Source organism: Theropithecus gelada, chromosome 6, assembly GCF_003255815.1.
Source record: "Theropithecus gelada isolate Dixy chromosome 6, Tgel_1.0, whole genome shotgun sequence".
NCBI classification, from domain to species: domain Eukaryota; kingdom Metazoa; phylum Chordata; class Mammalia; order Primates; family Cercopithecidae; genus Theropithecus; species Theropithecus gelada.
In genome coordinates this window covers 163,450,249-163,472,580 of record NC_037673.1, presented here as the reverse complement: position 1 = coordinate 163,472,580, position 22,332 = coordinate 163,450,249, and the positions used below count along the sequence as shown (strand labels likewise).

Sequence of the window (22,332 nt, the reverse complement as noted above, 5' to 3'; positions counted from 1 at the left end):
AAAAAAAAAAAAAAAAAAAAAAAAAAAGAAGAAGAAGAAAAAAAAAAAGTCAAGGTCAAGGTTGCATGAGGGCAGGGCTATCCTGTCGCTTGATTCTGCTTTACCAGGGTCTGGTCTGGAAGAGCACGTGCTGAACCCTCTGAGAACACTGCAGTGTAGACCAAAGAATTTGGGCAGCATCACAGAAACTAAAGAGATAGTTATGAAAGATAACTGTGGAGAGAAAAAGCATCTTCTCACAAGTTTTTTTTTTTTTCTTTTGTTCAGGTTTATGTAGCAAATGTTATAACACACTGAGTTTAATTTTCACATAAGACCAATTTTTCCCATGGGAATCAGAAATCATTTCTTTTTTTGTTCGTTTCTCGTATCGTGATGCAGCCCTCCCTAGGAATGATTTGTTGTATAGGCGGAAAGCTTCCCACAGATATATCAAAAATGAGACAGAAAAGGAAGTCCTGTCTGTGTCTTTTGACTCCGTTTTTTTTTTTTGTTCGGGGAATGTCTGCTTTGGACCATGATGCTAGAGCTCCTTTTGACATAAACTCTCAGCAATATTTTACAGCGGGGGCAAGTGGAGACTAACAGTAGACCAGATTGCTATATATAGCATTGTATTTATTGTTCTAAAGGTCACCTGATTAAAACACATCACATACGTCAAATCTTGTGACTGTATGCACAAACTCTTTAGAAAATATATGTTTAAAATTATGATGTTGTGTATGAACACAAATATATAAATACATGTTTCATTGTGCTTAATATGTGCAATATGTTACATGCAATTTATGTAATACATATATTTAACGTGTGTATTTATGCACAAATGTATATGTATACAACAATATATGCATATGGTCAAGGGAAAACAATTAAGCCCATAATTATGCTTACAACTCCAGATTTCCTAGGATGTAGTCATCATGATGCTATTGCAAAGAAATTGAGGTTTAAAGGATAGTCATATGACCTTAAAAAATTCCCCCTTAACTAGGCTCCAGATAAAATGACATAAGATCTCTACATTCACACGATTTAAAATTTGTTTAACAAAATATCATTACAACAGAATGATGCATTTCAGAATATGATATAAAGGGATTGTTGCATATGTGGCTGAAAAATTTAGAATATGATTTGTAAGTAAAATTTAAAATTTGTGTTAAGAAGCATTTTTGATTTTAGATGCATGCCCCAAACATTTGTACCTATATCAAAACCTGGCCTACTCGTTCTTTTATTACCTCTACATTAGCATAATTTTAAATACAAATTTATTCTGAAGAAATGAGTGACATACACAAAGATTTATGTAAAATGATGTTCACAGAAGTATTATAATAAAGAAAAATGCACGAAAACTAAAATTCTATTGGGAAAATGATTAGATGGAAAGTACAGTGTGATATATCTATATGACAATGCCACATCATTGTTAAAGAAATCATATTTCAGAAGAACAATTTAAGGAAAGGAAAGCATTCATGACAAAAGTAAAATGAACAGAGTAATATATAAATAGCACATATAATTCCAATTTTGAAAATACATTCCACATACACACAAACAACTCAAAGACTGGGAAATAAATATGCCAAAATGATAAAAACAATTGCTATTCAGCAGTAAAATGATAGGCTATTTTAATTTTCTTCTTTATATACTTATTATTTCCAAATTCTTTAAAATGGATGTGAATTATTTTTATAATCAGAAAAAAAAGACTACAACGCAAAGTAATTTAAAAGACTGTTTAAAGACTAATCCTTCAAATTAACTAAAACCCCACCTGGCACCTGTCCCTACTCCTCAGTGAAGCTTGGTTATGCAGTCGTGTTCAAATGTCCAGTGTCCCCTAAGCCCTGGACCACGCCAAGTGCTAAAGAACATGCTATTTTCCCAAAATAAATGGTGAGATGAGGACAGGCTCTGAATACTGAGCATTGTAAATATTTATTTTAATTATTAATAACAATATTTCGATTTAGAGGATGCTTAATAAAATAAGAATAAACTGTGTTCATACTAAGTCCCTAGCTGTTGCAGGTTCATTTAGGTCCCAGCATAACAATTATTTACATTTAGTATAAACTAATTTACTGTTATTATCATTTTTATTAACGTCATCAATTTCTCTGATTCACTTTCACACATTCCAGGGAAATCAACGACACTAATTTTCCAGCCTGTAACTTGTGTGTAACAACTGAGCCTGGTGTATATCTCTCAGACAAAATAAATTCTCTCTTATTTTAGTTGTTTCAGGTTCAATGCTGATCAACTGAAATTCAAAACTCTGTTTGTTGTTTTTCATTTTTTGTTTTCGTTTTGTTTTGTTTTCCTGAAATACAAAACCTCCTACACAGGAGTTACTGCAACTGCATCAAACGAAAGGCAAATTCATGTACTTATTAAGTTTTCTCTGAAAGAAACACATTATATCCAAGAGTGAAGATGCCTCTTTTTTTTTTCTTTCTTTCTTTTTTTCTTTTTTTTTAAACAAAAACAAAAACAAGTGCCAGGTGACAGCATCAATAAACACTAGCACTGCATACTCTAAGGAGGACTTTCTACAAATATTTTTAAAGGCTCCTTTTGGCTCTGAATAAAGCAATATACTGGGACAGCCACAGGAGCATGAGTGGAGCTGTGAGAAGCTATAATCCGAATACGCTAAGAAAATGTAAGCAAAAAATTGCAAATAAAACTGCTTATATTCATGTAACTTGTTTGGCGACAGCCGTAGAGCATAAGGAAAGCTGCTATAACTCATAACAGCATCTTGTAATAAAACAGCTCTATGCATCCCTCTCAAACTGCTCAGTGCTCACATCTCATCAGATGGCTGAGTAAGCACTACGCTTTGGGACAGTAAATCTGTTTCCAATATGGTCTACATTCACAGATACGCGCTTTAGTATTCATCCGAAGACACTTCCAGCTAAGTACTTATAAAGAAAGGGTAATCATATATTTAAATATCAGGATGCTATTTTCTCTGTCTATTTTAGTAATCTAGTTCACACTAGAGCAAACCTAAATGGATCTCAGGAAACCTTCAGCAAACTCAACTCTGACTCGCAGCACAAAATCTTTCCTACAAGGGTCTCCAGGAAGCCTTGGCTTCTGCTCCCATAATACCGTGGTTTGTCTACCAGGTCATTTCTCTATGGTATTAGCATTATAAGACTCTTTTAGCCTCTCCTGGAGTAGCTTGTGGGTTTCCTGAGAGCACGGACTACCTTCTCAGCATCTGTATCCCCAGGTCTCAAACAAAACTAGGGACAACATGAACCTTAGGTTAAGTGTTTGTTGACAGAGTGATCTCCTGCAGCTTAAAGTCATAGCCTGGATTTGAGGTTCTAAAGCCTTTCCATAGCCCTAAGGTTTGAAAGGGGTGAGGATAAAACACATAGCAGAGGTTTTTCCAACTGTTTGCAAACGTTCGTTTTTCTGAGGGGTTCATCTTGGTTTGAGCTTTGGGAGAGATTGTGCCTATTCTATAGATGTTCCTTGACTTACGAATAAACCCATCATATGTTGAAAATATGGTAAGTCAAAAGTGCATTTTCGACTTACGATATTCTCAATTTACAACAAGTTTATCCGGACTTAATCCCATCCTAAGTCAGAAGAGTGCTGAATGCATATCACTTTTGCATCATAGTGAAGTGGAGAATTGTAAATCAGGGACCATCTGTAGTATCAACCCAGTGGGGTCAGAGAAAGGTAGAGCGGCCATCTTTGTTCTTTCCTTTCTTCTTTCTGGTATCAGATCCATAGCAAACTTACCTGCTTCAGTGTAGGGATACAAAATAGGAGACTTCCTAGAGGACACAAGGATCATTCTATAGGAAGGTGATTTGTGATTTGTTTTTTTCTGGGGGGGTTTTTTATAACTTAACCCCCGCCCCCACCCCCACAAACACACACGATATAGACAAAGATTTAAGTCCCTACAAAATTCAGTAATTCAGAACTCCAGGCAATTCTAGTGATACTTTTATTAAGTGTCAAGGTTGGGCTTTGATCCTCCTACCCCTTCACTCCCAAAATGGTTTCCCTGTGTGGCTTCAAGTTAGAAACTAGAGAAATGAAAACACTGTGCTCTCAATTCTAAGCTTAATCTCCTTGGCAGACTTCATTTCTTAGAGAGAGAACACCATGGGCAGAGCCTGACAGCATATTTACATGAGGAACATTGTGAGATTTGGGCCACAAGCAACGCCGCATCCAGCCAAGTGATAAGCAGAATTCAGAGCTGGAAAGATGTTGGCCCTGTTTCTGGGTGAACACAGACTGTCTCTGATGGGCAGCGTGGCCTGGGGGGAACACAGCACTCTTGGAGGCTGCTGGATTCAGTCTCCTGGGCTGAGACAGCACATCTCACAGGAAGTCCCTGTCAATGCATGATCAAGTCTGAGCACAAGACGATTTTCTAATAGGGCTGAGGAGTTTACAAAGTAATTTAGGCATTTCACCCACAGTAACAATTTGGTGCTAATAAACACTCTTTACAAAGTATTTTGTCCTCAATGAACGTCAACCCTAGAATAATACTGGGTGTAGGAACTTTATCTAGGATACCAATTGTACAGAAGATGACTCTGGCCCAGGGAGACTTGTCTCAGACTTGTCCCATGTTGCATGGCTCACCGTGATCAGGATTAGGCTTAAAGCTAAGTCATCCTGCTTCAGAATCTGTGCTTTTCTACTGATTTTAAGGATTTCAGAAAATCTGAATTGCTGAAAGATTGGTGCAGAGGAATGAGTGAGGAAGGAGGCATGAGGTGGAGAGACGGGTGCCTGGGTTCCTTGGCAGGACAGGACTTTGACTTACTCTGATCCTTTCTCTCTATTCACACAGGAAAGAGCAGGAGAGAGACAGTGGATGAAGAGGTCTAGGCAAGGATGGGTGAGGACGCAGGAAGGAGCTGAAAGCTGCAACAGGCAGAGAACGACCCACCCCATCACTTAACAAGGGTGAGGAGGTGACAAGGGTCTCCTTTTGTTCAGAGAAGGGAAAGGAGCTAGCCGCAAAAGATAGCAACAGCAAAGAGGGCCAAAGACCACAGTCTCAGTGTTAACATTGTATGGATACTGGAGAGCAAAGGAGAGAATTTCCAGCTTGTGCTTTCTACTTTTCTTTACTCTTGCTAAAATAAAAACAGATTTTTCTTTTTTTACTTAATGTGAATCTCAACTCTGAATTGAGGGGAAGGAACACTGGACCTCACCAGCAGGTGAAGTTGCTGGATGAATACTGAACTGGGCGGTGGGAGCCAGGGTTCTTGCTCTAAGTTTAGGAGCTTGTGTTACTTTGGTCACCACATAAGCTTTCTGAGTCTTAGTTTCCTCATCTCTCAAATGAGTGGCTTGAAACAGATGGTCCCTAAAGGTTTGTTCGGTTCTGATATTCTATGGTCATGGCATTTTTGAGAGTTTCCATACCCTCATCCTCTATGGTTTCCAGAGAAATTGCATCTGTCACATCAATGACACACCATTTATATCCCTCCCTTTATTTTTCTCCTGCTAAGGTGTTTTAATCCTGACAGTATAATAGAATAAATCACAGCCATCAAAGATGGGAGTGACATTGGCCACACACATTAGAGATAAACAGTCAAAAATCGCTCACCCGTGCCTTCCCCTTTGCCCACAGCCTCTGCTGTCTGACAACACTAAGCTTGAACTACGATTTCCATCTGGCTGCACAGATCTGAGCACCAAAATAGCCCTCTGCATTGTCTTAATAGCTGTAATGATACTCTGCCTTCCAGCAGCCTGCCTGTCCAGACCATCTCGACATATGGATTTGATTTCTTCCCTCTGGCGAGTGTTGCGGGAAGTATGGTTTTCACATAGTCAGTCAACAGACACTTTCTTGCACCTTCTATCACCAGCCACTGGAGTCCGATAGCTTGGGTTTGATTCTCTTCCCAGCCCTTTTGTACAAGTTACCTGCCCTTAGTCAAGAAACTAACCTCTCTAGACTTTGGTTGTCCTTAAGCATTGTGATGATTTTCATGTAACTTTACAAGGAACAGTGAGGCATACAGTTAATATTCAGTAAATACTGTTCAGTCATTAACATTATTGCTACAACTCTTCTGTGTCTGTGTTAGACAAGAGAAAGAGGGTATTATGGTGTTACAGAATTGGGAAAATGAATGATGGTGACAGAAAATTCCAGAAAGACACAGTTCCCAGAATAATTGGTCTGGGGGCTATATAAATGATACAAATAGTTGATTTTAATGATGAGCCCTTATCCACTGTTTTGTTTTGTTTTCTCATCACTTGGCTTAGCTGGCATCCCCGCATCTATCTGTTAAAGCTACCTGTGAACAGGAAACTGTGATGTTCCGTACAACCAGGGATGTGTGGGTTTGTGGACAACAGAGGATTTTCTAGTTTTTTTTTTTTCTTTTTTCTTTTTTTAAGATTCTTTCCTCTTACAGAAAAGGGGCTATGTTACGCCTGAATTAAATCACCTTTCAAAAGCCAAGAAGCAAATCATTGTCCCCTAAGGATGACTGAGGGGCAAGAAGCCAGTACTTACCGTGTGTCTCAGGCAAGTTGATAGAAGCTAGAGAAGACCACCTGGTTTGAGATAAAGTACAACAGGGTTGAACCCACTGCTCTGCTCCAGAAAGCAAGACTTATGGAAAAGGGCCACGATCTGATTGAAACGTGCTTTCATTGTGCTCCACAAAATAATCATTGCTTGTATCTATAATTCTCACCGAATTGAATATAAGGAATAGACTACTGCCGTTAGTGTTTGAACGCACTCAGAGTCTCCAAACTTCTGTCAGACACACCAACACTTCCTCTAGGAACTGGGATGCTGGTTCCCCTTAAGCAACCCCAGGTAGCTTTTGTTGTCCCAGTTTCCGCTCTTACCATCTTTGCATTTGTTTTCCACTGAGAAGCCAGCAACTTCTTCAATAATGTAAATTATATTATATTGCTCTGGAACTAAACATCCTCCACAAATTCCCACTGTCCCCTTAGCTCTGATGATCATAATCTCTTGACCTCAGTTTTTCCATTTTTAAAATGGGGATATTATTGACTGAATACCTGTGAGGTGCATTGGAGGATCCCTGGCACCCAATGACGTACTCAATGCAGGGTGTTACTGTTATCATTAACAAAACAAAACCTCTGTGAAAGAAGATGCCTTCTGTTCATTTCATCCCTGACACAGTCCATGTATAAAATGTGCCAAACCCCTACCATAGAATGCTGAATGCTTCCAATTCTGTGAAGGATGGAAAACAAATAGCTTACAGTATCAAGTCACCACATTTAAAGTTCTATGAGTAATCATCCTCTTGAGATGTAAACTGAGATTGAACAAAAGTAACTTGTTCGCATGATATTATTTCTATATTTCCTGGTTTTTTAAGCAAGCTGTCTGGTTGATAAAAAGACCTTGTAAAGACGTTCTAAAATCTGAGGCTGAAACTATAGCATGTGTTGTTATTACTGTTTTTGTTAGCCACTGAGTAAATATGCAAGGTGGGTGCTTATAGGATCTAGAAGAGAAACAAAATGCTTGTCGGCTTTCAATCAGGGATTGGCTAAAAATACACTGTGACATGCAGTGCACAGGTTTGTCCTAGAAAGCTCTCACGGTGTCCAGACGGCCACGTTGCAGCTCTGGCTTTGTTTGGCAACAAAGATCACTTAATCATACATGAGAGAGTGGGAGATTCAGGCAAACCTGAATGAAAAACCTTGTCTTCCAATATCCAATGTCCTTCCCAGTCTATCCTGGTAGAACAGAAATAGCACAGGGCAAAAGGTTGCCTTTTGGAGAGGAGGAAAAGAGCCACGGTGGTCAGGGGTAGCGCAGGGAAGGGCTTTGAGACTGGCAATGACCCCTCTCCATGCTCGTGCATGATAGGATCCCCTGTTCAACAACTATTTATTAAATGTCACGTACATGGCAATATGGCTGGTTCTAAGGGAGATGGAAACATGAGTGAGGCACTGTCTTTCAAGGAATTTACAGGGTATGTTTATGACTTCCTATTCGCACTTTCCGAAATCTGAAGTGACAGCTCTGAAGAGGGAAAAACAATATCAGGTTTGCTAAGCATGTGTTTAGAAAACTCCCATGTACTCAAAACAACAACGGCAACAAAAAATTCAACCAGGATACTCCATAATATTTTTGCAACTGTCATGTAAATCCAAAACTATCCTAAAATGAAACGTTTACTAAAATTCTTTTAAAAAATGAAACAAACCATCAAATAAACAAAGAAAAAAAATCACACAGTTTCTTATGGAAAACAAATAAGTTACAAATATTTACTAAGTACCAAATCACGTCTGTAACTCAAGCTCAGTGCCTTCTTTTTAAATCTACAATCTCCCAAGAAGTCCTGCACTACACACCTGCCCTACAGATAGTCTTCTTTTGGTCTACACAGTGACTTTTAAAAATGAATTAGCTCCCAAACGTCTTAACCCAATTTGTACTGAAAGCAGAGGCTGAGACTGAGGCTGTGAACAAGGAATTGACTGGGGAAGTGATTCAAAAGAGCAAGAGTAAGGAACAGTGGCAGAGACAAGGAAAGGGAAGCCAACACAAGGATGAGTTATAGAGTCAGCCACTGCTGCTGTGGGTGCCTGATCACGATGGTGGTGGACCTTCCTGGGAGCCTTAGGCTGTGCATCTCAGCATGAGAGGAAGAAGCATTTATCAACAGCTTCTTATCTTCTGGCTTCTGAACCCATCATTCAAGGAAATCCCACAGCTGCTAACTTCCTGCACTTCGTGGGTTGCGTATGTGTAATTGTCCTGCTCCTCAAGGGCATTTAGCACTTTATTGTCAGAAAAATCTGCGGCCAGGATGTTGTGCAAAAAGCCTATTTAAACTGTTCCACAAGTGACCATTACAGAACCATTTTAAATCAGGGGATTTTATATAAAAATAAATCCAGACTGCTCAATTCTTGAGGAACTGGGAGATCTAGCAACTCTAGACCTGAATTCCCTGGAAGCACCAACCTGCCAGCCCTGAGAGACATCGTCTGGCCATACAAACTTCAAATCAGAACAGTCCCCACCATGATGCACAGTTGACAAACTAGCCTTCTTCACCCATTTATCTTAACTGCCTGGTCCTTGTGAGTAGGGGACTTTTCACCTTTATTTAGCTATTCATAGTCTTAATACATATTCACATTGAGAAGGAGATAGAGACCCACCATTTTACACAATCTTTCCCTACTGACTTCATCTTTCAACACAAATGTAACTTGATCATTTTCTTCCAATGGTAGGTCCAAATTCATCACGACTGCTTTGATTTTGAAGATGTTGGATCAATTAACATAATCAATTGTTACCTGTTACATTCCAAGCCAGGTACTCAATTAAAACCTCATTTTTAATGTTTGACATAATGTGGGCTGAGAGGCAGGGGTGCCAGAAGAATCAGTCCACCTGCTTCTTCTGACTCAGAAACAAGGAGGTGGACTATGGCACCAAGGGCCTGCAATGCCTAATATACCAGCAAATGGCTACTCCACAGTGGTTTAGAAACACTGCATAATGAGCTTCGGTTACATTGCATTTATTAACCCAAACCCTTGAAGAATCAGAAGACTCTAGTATGAGCTTCTGAGTGAAAAGTGAGATTCTAAGTCACTATGCTAAGTATGAGGTCCTGTAAGCTTGAAATGTCATCAGTTACCAAAGAAATATTATATTCTATAGAGTGTGTCCTTTTACACTCAAATCCCTTGAGACATTTTATTTATATAAAGATATGGTTTTAAAAAATGCTGATGCCTGGGTCCTCCCTGCTACAGTTTGGGATTTAATTAGTCTTGGGTGACACTAGGACGTGCAGACTTTTCAAAACTGCCCAGGAGAGTCCAATGAGTCACCACTGGTCTAGAAACAAAAATGGCATGGACTGTGGCCACAGTCATTGTCCCCTTACCACTCAGCTAGGACAACTCAGCACTTTGCTGTAGCCTCCCTGCTGTTCAATCTCTGGGTTTGTGAAGCAGAAAGTGTTAACTGGGTCAGCTCTGTGCAGAGCTTTTGCACGGCAGACAAATGGAGTCAGAGTGCAAGCATTGAATGAAATGTCACCGTGAACTAGGAAGAATTTGAACCCAAGGCTGCCAGGAAAACAGGGGTCTTTTGACAGCTGTTGGTGTCACCTGAATTTGCAGTCATTTTGAGAGGGATTTGTTTGGCCTATGGATACTTATCCTGCAGTTGACTGGATCTTTATTTATTTGTTTTTATTTTATTTATTTATTTATTTATTTCGAGGACATTGAAGTGGTATGCCTCCCTTCCATCAATGTTCCAGCTGCAGCCAATAGGTCCATAGAAACTAATTTAACCCACTGGAACTACTCTCTAAATAAATTCACCATTTTGGTTCAAAGTGCTACAAATAACGTCAGTGCTTTCATTCCCCATACATGGATTAGACCTTAACTGCACAAGGACAGAAGGAGAAGCACATATTATGAGGTGGCAGTGGACATGTGGGAATTTGAAAGAAAGTGCTTCAGACTATTTTTAAACTGAAATGTATCCCACTGGGACCGCAATTGCCCAGTGCCGACTATTCATAAATCAGGGTGAACACAAAGAGGCTTCACATTTTGTGGGTCTGGCCAAAGAAAAAGATCTGGGAAAGGAAGGAGAATCACAGATTTATTTGAGTGAGAATGCATCAGAGCCCATCTGACTTTTCTCTGTGTTTTGTGTTTTTTTTCTTTTCCCCCCTCATTCTTGAAAAGATTTTTCTGTCTTGGAGAAAATGCATTAAACATAATGCTGATAGTAACTTTGGTAAAATATTCCAAATGTTATAAAAGTCTGTTGGACCTTATTAAATAAGTCTATATTACACTTATTTTTAATATTGTGGTGCACACTCAGTATTTGTTCTGATCACTCCCAGCAGAGATTTATTACCAAAGTACATCTGACTTGAGGTTGAGTGGAAAGGAAGGCAGTCAGTGCAGGAGGAATATTGAGTAACTTGGTAGTGTGAGAGAGTGGTTGCAGCAGAGAAAAAGGGAGCTTGTGAGATGTGCATGCCAATTAAGGTGCTCAAGAAATGAACACGTATTCATTTTGAGTACACACTAGCCCCCTCCTCTTCATATGTCCCTAGGGATGCTTCTGGAATTGCCAGAGCTGAAAATTAAATTATAAACCTAAAACATGACATTGAAAATGTAATGTCTCCTTTGATAATATCGGTGTGAGGATTCATCAGTGGGTGGGGCAGCGCCACTCCTGGACGCAGACTGTAAAGCGTGGTAAGTCTGATCCTGGCAATTCTTCCATCTCTCACCTTGCAGTTTTCCCAAAGGTTCTGGTCAGAACGGCATCCCTGCACAGAGCACATGCGCACCAAAGACCTCCTATACATACCGCAGAGTAGACAGCTGCAGAGACACAATTGCAACATGTGGCATCAGCCAAGAAAAGCTGATAATGTTGCATCACCAATAATCAGAAAAAGGAACTGTTAGTGCAACTCAACATGGTAGTGTCAGAGTAAATGGCAGAAAACTTGCAAGTTGGCATTTCAAAAAGTGAGATTTGAAATGGTCATGCTGGACAGACATACCATCCACATTTTCTAAGTGGAGTCTGTTTCTGAGCTGTGCTTTCCATTTTTCTCATTAGAACAGGAAACAAGCCACTAAAAAGAACAAATTCTCTGGTAGTTGCATCTATGAGTCAGAGCACAAAACTGCAAAGCTCTTTGTTTATCTCCCTATTCATAGGAGTCATAGAATCCATGTGCTATGTATGCTGAGTCACTCATCAAGAGAATAATAACAACAATAACAACTCATTAAGGGCTATAAAAATTCAGAGGGCAGAAAGCTTCACCAAAGAGGTGGACTGCAGGTCACAGCCTGCGGGATGAATAGGTTTGGAATAGGAGAGAGGTATTCCACAAGAAAAAAATAGACATAAGAAGATCCATGATATTTTTGCAGTTGTGAGAGCTTTCAGAGGTTTGGCATATAAAATAAAGGCCTGAGAGGAATAGGACTGGTATAAGACAGAAGGCAGAAACGGGACCTGTAACAAACTGAAATGTCAATAGACAGGCACTTGATTCAAAATTCTAAAGAAACCCACAGGCTAAATGAAACCTATCTAGGGGCCAAATATGTCCTATACATTAACTTTGTGGCCTCTGATTTACGGGACAAAGAGGAGGTCAACTCTGAGTGGTGGGATGGGGAATAAAACTCGCACTGTGTAATGACAGGTCAAGTTTGCACTGAGTGAATATCACATGTAAAGGAAAGTAAGGTGTTCTTTTTTTTTTCCACAATCTTTTCACAGGATTTTCTTCCTCTTCCTATTCCTTAATTACCTGCATTGTCATGTGAGCTTCTTATTTCTCTTCCTTGTACATTTTTTTTTTCGCAGATGATCATACCAAGTCCCATGAAATTATTAGCTGTCAACTCCTAAATCTTTATCCAGCTCAAGCCTCTCTCCAGAATTTCAAGACTGAACAGCCACTGCCTATTAGACATCTGCATGTGGAGATCCTACAGGATACCTCCAATTCAAAAGGTTGACAGTTACCTATCCTATCTTAACCCACAAACCAGGCCATCCTCTGTCTCAAGCCCTGGTGATTGATGGTCAGTTGCCATAACCAGAAACTTCAGGGATGTCCTTGACTTTCTTTTTTTTTAGCCTGCTTGCCCCATCAGTTGCCAGAAAGTATTGGTTCTATCTTCTAAACATACTCAGCTTTGCAAATAAAGTTACCAATTGGCAGGGATAAAACATACACTCAGTTGAACACACACACACACACACACGCACAGAACTCACATCTACTTAGTCTCTGATTTATTTAGTCCATGATAGAGAATAAACAATGGTATCATGGTCCACACAGAGAAAGGGCAGATGCAGCATAATCTCTTCTCTATTTTTCCTTGCCTGGGATCCATATGGAGTGCTCTGTAGCTGGTGCTACCTTTTGCATAGGCAGGAATCTAACAAATTAAAAAAAAAAAATCCAAATTCTTATTGCAACACTATATTTTTGTACTTAGGTTTATGTCCCACATTCCAGAAGAACTTGAACTAACAATCTATGTACTTCCACTTAAGGGGTTATTTACAAGCATTGACCTTTCCTGGCTCTTTAAGTAAACTCAGCATCAGAAAGGCAATATTCTCTTTGCGGGATAAAAAAGCAGTCAATGCCCAGGAGTCTCAGAACAGTATATCTGCCTCTGCTTTTAAGGTATCCTAAAAAGCCAACAGTCAGAGGCCAGGTACAATGGCTCATGCCTGTAATCCCAGCACTTTGGGAAGCCAAGGTGGGTGGATCACCTATGGTCAAGAGTTCAAGACCAACTGGACCAACACGGAGAGACCCTGTCTCTACTAAAAATACAAAAAAAAAAAAAAAAAAAAAAAAAAAAATTTAGCCAGGTGTAGTGGCGCATCCCTGTAATCCCAGCTACTTGGGAGGCTGAGGCAGGAGAATCACTTGAACCCAGGAGGCGACTGTGCCTTTGCACTCCAGCCTGGGCAACAAGAGCAAAATTCTGTCTAAAAAAGCCAACAATCTTTTTATTTCAACATTTCTCAAACAATCTCTGCTACCTTAGTTCAGGCCACCAGGCTCCCTTGCTTAGATGAAGACACAACCTGTGACTGACCACCTTGCCTCTTTCTATGAGCTGAAACCAGTATTGTCTCCCTGAAATGTCTTCATGACTGTTTCTCTCTGGCACTCTAGCTCATCCAACCTACACTTCTTTGACATCCTTGGAACAACTAACTGTGGTCACCTCTGGACCTTTTCACATGCCATAACTCTTGCCTGAACACTGTCTTGCCTCTTTGATTGTCTGACCTCCTCCCCATCCCTCAAACATATGCAAGAAGGTCCCCAATTTCTGGGATGCCATTCTGGTCACACAAAACTGCGTTAGAGGTCTCTGCAAAACCATCCAATATTTTCCCTTTTGTAGTGTTTTTTTAATATGGTACTTAGTTACATATCAATTATATCTTACCATTTTAAAACTGCCAAGCTGTGTGAGGTTAGAAACCATGTTTACCTGTTTTTTATTGTTGTAAAGGCAGTTGCCTTTTAGGAACTTACAGTTGCCTTTTAGGAACCCCTGAAATATTTCTGAATCAATTTGAGGGAAGTGGAAAAAATAAGGCCGTGTTTTAAAAACTCAAAACCATCCAAGATATGGAAAACGTGCCAGAAGAAAAAATTAGGGAAAGAGGCAATTGAAGTGCTGAAGCAATTGTCCAGTGTTGAAATGTTGGAAACTGCCCACAGAATGAGAAACTTGGAACTGAGATAAATGAAGCAGGAATAATAGGTGTGATTTGACAAGCATCAATATAAAGAATCAAGAAAAAAGAGGTTTGGAAGACTTTATCTAAAATGCAAGGCTGTGATACCATTCCCCAAAGCTGAGAAATGAAAAATGGAAACAAATTTTGAAGGAAAGACAATTAAATTTGCTACTTGGATACGTAAAGATAAAATATTCCAAGGTCCAGTAGCAAAGTGGATGTGAAGCTTATAATATGGTTTGGCTGTGTCCCCACTCAAATCTCATCTTGAATTGTAGCTCCCATAATCCCCATGTGTGATGGAAGGGACCTGGTGGGATGTAATTGAGTCATAGGGGTAAGTTTTTCCTGTGCTGTTCTCATGATAGTGAATAAGTCTCATGAGGTTTGACGGTTTTATAAAGGGCAGTTCCTCTGCACACGTGCTCTTGCCTGTTGCCATGTAAGATGTGCCTTTGCTCCTCCTTCACTTTCAACCATGATTGTGAGGCCTCCCGGCCATGTGGAACTGTAAGTCCATTTAACCCCTTTTTCCTTATAAATTACCCAGTCTCAGGTTTGTCTTAATTAGCAGCATGAGAATGGACCAATACAACTTAGAAAGACCACCGAAGGGGAGCCTTAAACTTCAATCTCGCTAGCATTAGGAACATTTGCTATTGGGCCAGTTAGTGTTTATGGTCTACTTCAGCGATGAGAGTCTTTCTTTCCTATGTGGAGTTCATTCCATCAGGTTTAGGAGGCACTCACTGTAAGCTACCTTGAAGCACAGCATAAACCTACGTCCAAGACGTGGCCAGCTACAGCCCTAAAATGGTAGATATAGGTATTATCAGCACGTGTCCCATGCCAGGCCAGCCTGAATATCTACGTGGAGAATATTCTGCTGAAAATAGCAAAATAAACCCCAAACATATATATAAACAAGGGACTCTTTCCAGTGATGTTACCAAATGAGAGAATGTGAGAGTGGGGGTGATCAGCAGACTTCTTCAAAGAGATCTCTCTGAAGAATAAAGCCAATATATGAGAATGAGAATCTTGTGAGAGATGATAAGTGTGAGGGCAGATGCGTTTTTAGATTATCTGGTGATGTCAGCCAAAACATTATCCTTTCAAGTAAGCTAATTTGAACTGGAATACTATCATTTGCAAATGAAAAAGTCTTTAGAAGTAGAAGTAGTGACCACTGAAGAGTCCTATGAATAAGAGTGTTCTAAAGAAAGTGCCATGGAGAAGAATAGTATAGGATTAGGGTGAAACTCTGGGGAATTTCCAACAAGAAAGAGCAGGAAAAGGAAGGTAATTCAAAGAAAGCTGGATACAAAGTTGAATGCAGAATTGACAATAGATAATTACTGGGAGGATAAAAATTGCGCAAACATGAAGATAGTTGCCAAATGGCTAAAGTTATTGAAAAATATAGACATATTCCTAGAAGGGTAGTATCAACAATGAAAATCTGCAACATTGACTCTCTGACATAGATTCCAAATTATTGCACATAAAGTGATGAAAACAGATTAATTTTATCCAGCATTTGTATGGATTAAGTCTACTCTTAATTCAACTCATTTCTGAAATATGTGTGCATTTACATGCCATAAAATGTACACCCAAAAAAAGTGTTTGAATCCTATGACACTACCTTAGAGCAGGTTTTCCAATCTATTTTTTTTTAACTTGTAAAATTGTCTGACTAGCAACTCTCTTACAGTGCGTTGGCATCAGTTGACAGTTGTTAGATAGTATCTTTCATTCCTGTCTAAAAATAAGAAAATAACGTATGAGTTATGTTCATCTTTGGGAACAAAATGTATGGTGGATAGAGAGTCAGACACAGTCTATCAACAAGCTGGAAAAAAAGAAGTTCTGAGTTTGAAAATGTCAGAATTTTTGCAAGTCACAGGAAACAAATCAAGAAGAAAGAAAAATTTCTGTTGCACCAAAATATTATTAGGGTTGGAGAGCAAGTGATCTCCACTTTTGCTGGTGGTAGGGTTAAAATGACAATAACTATAATGATAATTACTAGCACTTATTAAAAGAAAGATAATGTCCAGATCATAATAAATATATAACTGTGAGAAATGAACCCAATTACTCTATATGGTAGAGTTTTTACAGACGGAGAAAATGAGACTCAGTCGATGTTCTAGAATTTGGTCAAGATCACACTGATGGTACCCATCAGCACTGGGAAATGGACAAAGTTGAACTCCAGAGTCTTCATTCATTACTCTTTTCCCATATGCCTCCCATATAAAACAACAAGGATTCAAGTTATCCAGCAAGAAGATAAAATTGAAAGGTTGTAGACTCTCTTTTTCTAAGGATTAAAAAAAAAAAAAACAACCAAAGACTAGAAAGCGCTGTGTTATTCTTAGTTGAATTATGAAAAGTAATCTTATCTAGAAGTGGGAAGAAAATGGAAAGCAATCTTCTCAAGGTACATTTCAGCCTTCAAAATATTGACCACACAAACTCTTGAAATGTACTAACATCTACAAGGTATTCTTTGTAGGTAAATTAAAGTGCTGAGGTTTTCAAACTAGAACCTTTTAACCATTATTTAGGTAGAGTGGAAAAATGACTATTTTAAGACAATGGTATAGATAGAAATGTTTACAGATTTCCAGAGGATTCCCACAATTATTATATAAATTAATTGAATCAGTGCAGGTAGTACTCTAGCTTACTAGTGGTTCATGAGTTTTCAGCTCATTAACACTGTTTAAATGTACATTATGCCAAATTATACAGAGCAAAAGTTATTGTGCAAATGATTTTAAAGATCATAAGAGCAAGAACTAATTTATGGAGAACCAAAACCAAACCTAGCCTAAAATGTGTACGTGTGTGTGTGTGTTTGTTTATGTGCTTTTTAAAGCACATCAAAGAGTTGGTAGGATTTATTTCTTTGCTCTAACTGAATGAGAGAACTGATGCAAGCATACTTTCAAAAATTCAATCTTCCCCCAACTTTTTCTTTGACCTTGACCTAGACAGCCAGCCTGAGGTACAGAGAAAGAATTCAATCTTGGCCCCCTCTCAAGAGACTTGAACTGCTAACTGGAAAGAAGCACTTTTTGAGGAATAAGAGGCCTGGCTGAACTCGCTGGCCCACTGGGCCTTGGTTAGCACAGAAAAGAGTCAGTTCTGCTTACCTGAGCAATATCATTTAGATAGTGACACCTTTCTTGGTTAGTGTTCCAGGTGGACAGGTTGTACAAAAACGTAATGACCATAAGGGAGGACATAGAATCAGTGCTGACAGCCCAGTACACATCCCTGCAGTTGAAACTTTTTCCTACAGTGGTGGTTGGTAGAGAGGTATTATAGGCAGGAATGCTTCTGTAGAGTCAGGAATGATTGTGCGATGGAGGTGAATGGATGAGAACCGGAATTACATCAGCAGGGCTGGGAGCTGGTGGTGAATATTATATGTTCAATCAATACCATTAACTACAGTTCCTGTATTATTAAGAAAGATGTAAAGGTATGGATTCTTGAAAGCCTTAGAAAGTGTATTTCATAGACTCTTTCCCACCTTTGACCAAGGATTTAATTATGTTTTTGTTTCTTTACTTATTTATTTGGGAGGTGATGAAACACATTGGTTTAAAACATAGTTCTTGAATCCAGTCCCTTAGGTTTGAAGCCTATCTCCAGCTCTTTCCATGTTTTCAACTTTGGATGACTTATTTAATCTCTCTCTGACTAAGTTTCCTAATAAGTAAACAAGGGAGTGATAGTACCCACCTCGCAAAGTTATTGTGAGCATTAACTGAGTTAAGGCAAGCAAAATGCTTAGATTGGCTCCAGACACAGAATACTCAACAAATGTTTGCCATTGTTCTTTTGTCATAGTTATTATTGTTGTTTGTTTAATATACCTGAAAACCATGTAGTAATCCTTGTGAAACACAGAATGCAGAGCACAGTCCCAGGCACATACACATGCAAAAGCAGAATTTACGTCCAACTCTAGACTCCTAAGCCCCAGGAGAACGTCTTGTATATCACATTGCTCTTCACCCTACCTCTGGGGTCCAAAACAAAACAAAAAAAAGACAAGCTTGTACAAACTGCCTGGGAACTTGGCCGACCTTCATTATTAAAAGTGGCATCTATTTCACAGGTGGGACTAGGGCTGGGTCTGACCAGGGATCAGACCACTGCTCACTTTTGTCAGATGCATTAGCTCTCGGACCACTAGGATGCTATTTAGTGCAGGATTAGTCATTTACTAATTACTAATTACTCCGGTGGCCACAGACCGAAGGTCAGCAATTTTCTTCCTTCACACCAGGAGGATCCAGCATAATAGAGGCCAGACAGGTGATTTGCATACTCAAGAGAAGAAGCCACAATAGAAGAAGGCAGAGGAGGAGTCTGTGTTGAAAGCAAGCAAAGATGAGCACAATTTGACCGGAGCTTCCGTAAGCTTCTCATGGGAACACCTGGCTCATTTCTCCTGCTGGGAGATGGCAGGTTCTTGCATTTGATACTTGAGCGGGCCAGGTGGGGTAACTGGACAAGGTCTGACTCTGGGCCTGCATCACTTTCACTGGCTGGCAATTCTTTTCCACGCTGAGCATCTGTAGAGTCATCCAACTGTGTTTGCAAAACTTGGTTGTATGTGAGAAGTGTGTTTGTTTTATGATCAGTGTCTTGGGTTTTAAATAAGAATACTGCAGGAGATGATCCCACTATGATCCTTGTTAATGTACCTCTAGGCTAATAAGTACGGAGATGATCCTGCTCTTTGATTTCATGAATAAGAAAATAAAATGGGAAATGCATGACATTTAAAAAAAATTATTGTTATTACTGAGTGTAAAATTTATTTTAACCCTCTCTGTAGTGGCTAAGTTTCAAGTTGAATGTACTGCTTGCCAGATTGTATCTCCTGTTCCTTCTCTCCTTAAATATGTGCTTATTTACTTCCTGCAGAGTTCAATTTTAGAACCCATCAAAGTAGATCCACTCAGACTCTGACTACATTTTCATGCATAAATTCATAGACGTCTTCAGAAGGAATTGCACTTGCATATGCAAATACCTTCTGATGCTTTTTATTTCTACTTTTGGCCTGCACAGTTTTTAATTCATGCAAACACATTACACAAACAAATATGGGCTCAATAACAACATGCGGCATGTGTGAATTGTTAATTGCAAAGCTCTGAGTTTGATATGGCCAAGCAACCTCTATTATTATCAATGGAGGGGAACAAGACTAAACAGGAAGCATAAAGGTATATTTGACAATAAAATCCCAGTCCTTGGTTTTATTTTATGTAAATATTAATAATGGAAAAGGTGATAGGCCGATCCACAATTCAGCAATAACCTGCAAGCTACCTCTCAGTGCACAATGATCCAGAAGCCAGGATGCATCTTTAATAAGACTCAGGAAGAAGAGTGAACATTTCAGTACAGAATTCTGAGACACAAAAACGTATGCAGCAACAACATAAATGAGACAAAATCTCCAGCAGAAAATGAAAGGCTTTCAACCACGTTGAACGTGCATCACCTTTCAAAATATTTGAGTTTCGTGTTAGTGCAGCTCTGGGAAACAACACAGAGGTGTCCCAATTTTATTATATTGGAAATGTAAGCTCTCTCTCAGTTCATTAAGCCATGATTCTTCATATTTTTTTTTTTTTCCAATTGTCACTACCTGCAATTTCAGGAACGGTGAGAGCTTAACAAAGCAAAAACACTTGTTGAAGTTACAGATAAAAGGCATTTGATCCGGAGCAATTTTCAAGCATCCTCTGCCCCCATTTTCTGATGGAGGAGGATCAGCATGTGCTTCATTTACATGAAGATAACTCAGAAAATAAGAAGGAAGATTAAATAAAAATTGTATCCTGCAAGAGTTATAATGGCAATGGAAACACAATTCTAACAGTTTCTCTGTTGATTTATTTTTTCAGTCCTCTGTTAAATATAAAAGCTGGAGCTAGGCTAAACCAAGAGTATATAAAAAGATGTTATCTAGAACAACCTCTGGATTGTAGATTTATAAACCGTGGGCATAGTGCTAATTAATAATACACACACGCGCGCACACACACACACGTGCACGTTTTGTAATAAGTAAAAAATAGGAAAAGTAGTTTAAGGAAGCTGAGAAACCAGGACTAGAATTCCAAGCTAAGTTATTTCATTAGAAATTAAACCCATTGCCACATTTACTCCCAAGGACATGGAACAAGAAATAAAGAATCAGTGTTATAAAACAAATGATGCAATAACCTAGCAGAGCAGGACTTAGCCCTTTGGTGCTGGCAGAGTGACCCTTCCCGAGGCATTCGGTAGAGTTCTGTGCCTTTGCTTGTAATTTTGCTGAGCCATCAATGTAAATTGCACACACGGCGAGGCTGGTACTAGTAAGACATGGAGCTAGAGAGTGAGCTTTGTCACACCACCTCTCAGCACTGCTTTGCTTTAGTCTACGTGTTGATGCATTTACAGCAACCCGGGAGAAGTGATAACAGAACTCTTCATAAATATTGGACATGAAGAGAATGCCAACTGTTAGTGCTTGGGAGAAAAATATTCTCCTCCCAAAAGAAATCAAAACAGTATAAGAAAAGGAAAATTAAGGCTTGGGGAAAGTAGGAGGGATAATTACATCAGTGGAATTGGAAAATAACATACATGTGGCCACCTATGCTCTGAAACACAAAAAGAGAAACGTATAACTCAGAATTAACATCATATTTTAGTTGAAGGAAAAGGGTGTATTATTATACACTATTTCAAAGATGTTTTAACCAAGATACACCATTTGTTCAAGGAGAATCTAAGTGAGAAACCCAACGTGAAAAGGAATAGAAATTTGAGGCTTGTAAGTGGTCTATGAGGAGAATAGTTTTGAAAAACCACAGATAATCTTAGGTTTTTCAGGATAGAGATTCACCACGGTGTTAGGAATATCCTTTATGGAACCAATGGTCTGCTGTAGGGTACATCTGTCAAAACCCACCATGGTGAATCTCCAAAAGTAGCCACCAACCATGCAAATCAAGTAAGTTACACAGTTGAGAGCAAATCAGCCGGGGAAGACAAACCTTGTCTAGGAAACTCATCTGACTCCCGGTGGACGAGGTCTGTGACTCGGTTTCCATAGTGCATCCTGCTGTCATGATCATAGGCCTTCAGAGTCTCACTGGAGCTGTAGGATTTCTGTGTGGGCACGCGGCAGTCCTCACTGTCGAGAGAGGAGCTTGTGTAACGACACTCTTTGCCACAGCGTCCTCTGGTCAAAGAGCGGTGTCGCCGGTCCTTTACATCCATTATTCCAGATATGGTAGAATGCTGATGTTTTCAGAAAAGTCAGGCCTGAGTTTTGGCACTTGTCACTTTGCCACCTAAAAACATAGAAGAAAAAAACCAAGACTGTGATTACAAGAAATGTTGCCTTCAGTTCTGATTCATGCTCTGACTCAGACGAAAACGTGAAAATGCAGACTTGGTCAACCCTGCGCAATCTCTTTTGCAAAAGTTTAATGTAAACTAAACAATCAACCTAAATAGAAGAACTTGATACAGTAAATTAATTTTTTTGCTGTTTAATTTAATAGATTTGGAAAAAATAGTAACAACAAATACTCATCTTTTAATTTTTTATGTATGCACAGATGACATGATGAGTCTGTCACTCTAATGCAAGATCTTACTACGAAGCAATTCAAAGCCAAATTGATTTTATCCTTCTTTAATTACATTCTCTCTATGCTAGAGAAGGCTTGGGTAGAAAACAAATACCACCCCGCCATCCCCACTGACCCCCCAAAATAAAAAAAAGGCAAAGAAAGGTACAGCAGCAGATTTGAGCATAAGACATAAATATGTGCTATTAATACTTTGTAGTGATACCAAGTTCTATGCAACTAACATAACATTTCCTAGATATGTCTGGAGAATAAGAATAAAAGTTG

General features: G+C 39.2%; 1 protein-coding gene across 4 annotated transcripts in view; it reads right to left on the bottom strand.

Moving 5' to 3' along the window:
* Nucleotides 1-21,688, bottom strand: part of TENM2 (teneurin transmembrane protein 2) — a 985,093-nt gene extending 963,405 nt beyond the window's left edge. For all 4 annotated transcript variants that reach the window (XM_025389012.1, XM_025389009.1, XM_025389010.1 and 1 more), the window contains exon 1: nt 21,463-21,688. In XM_025389012.1, the coding sequence (XP_025244797.1) occupies nt 21,463-21,688 (226 nt within the window). The remainder of the gene's footprint in view (nt 1-21,462) is intronic.
* Between the last annotated feature and the right edge of the window lie 644 nt (nt 21,689-22,332).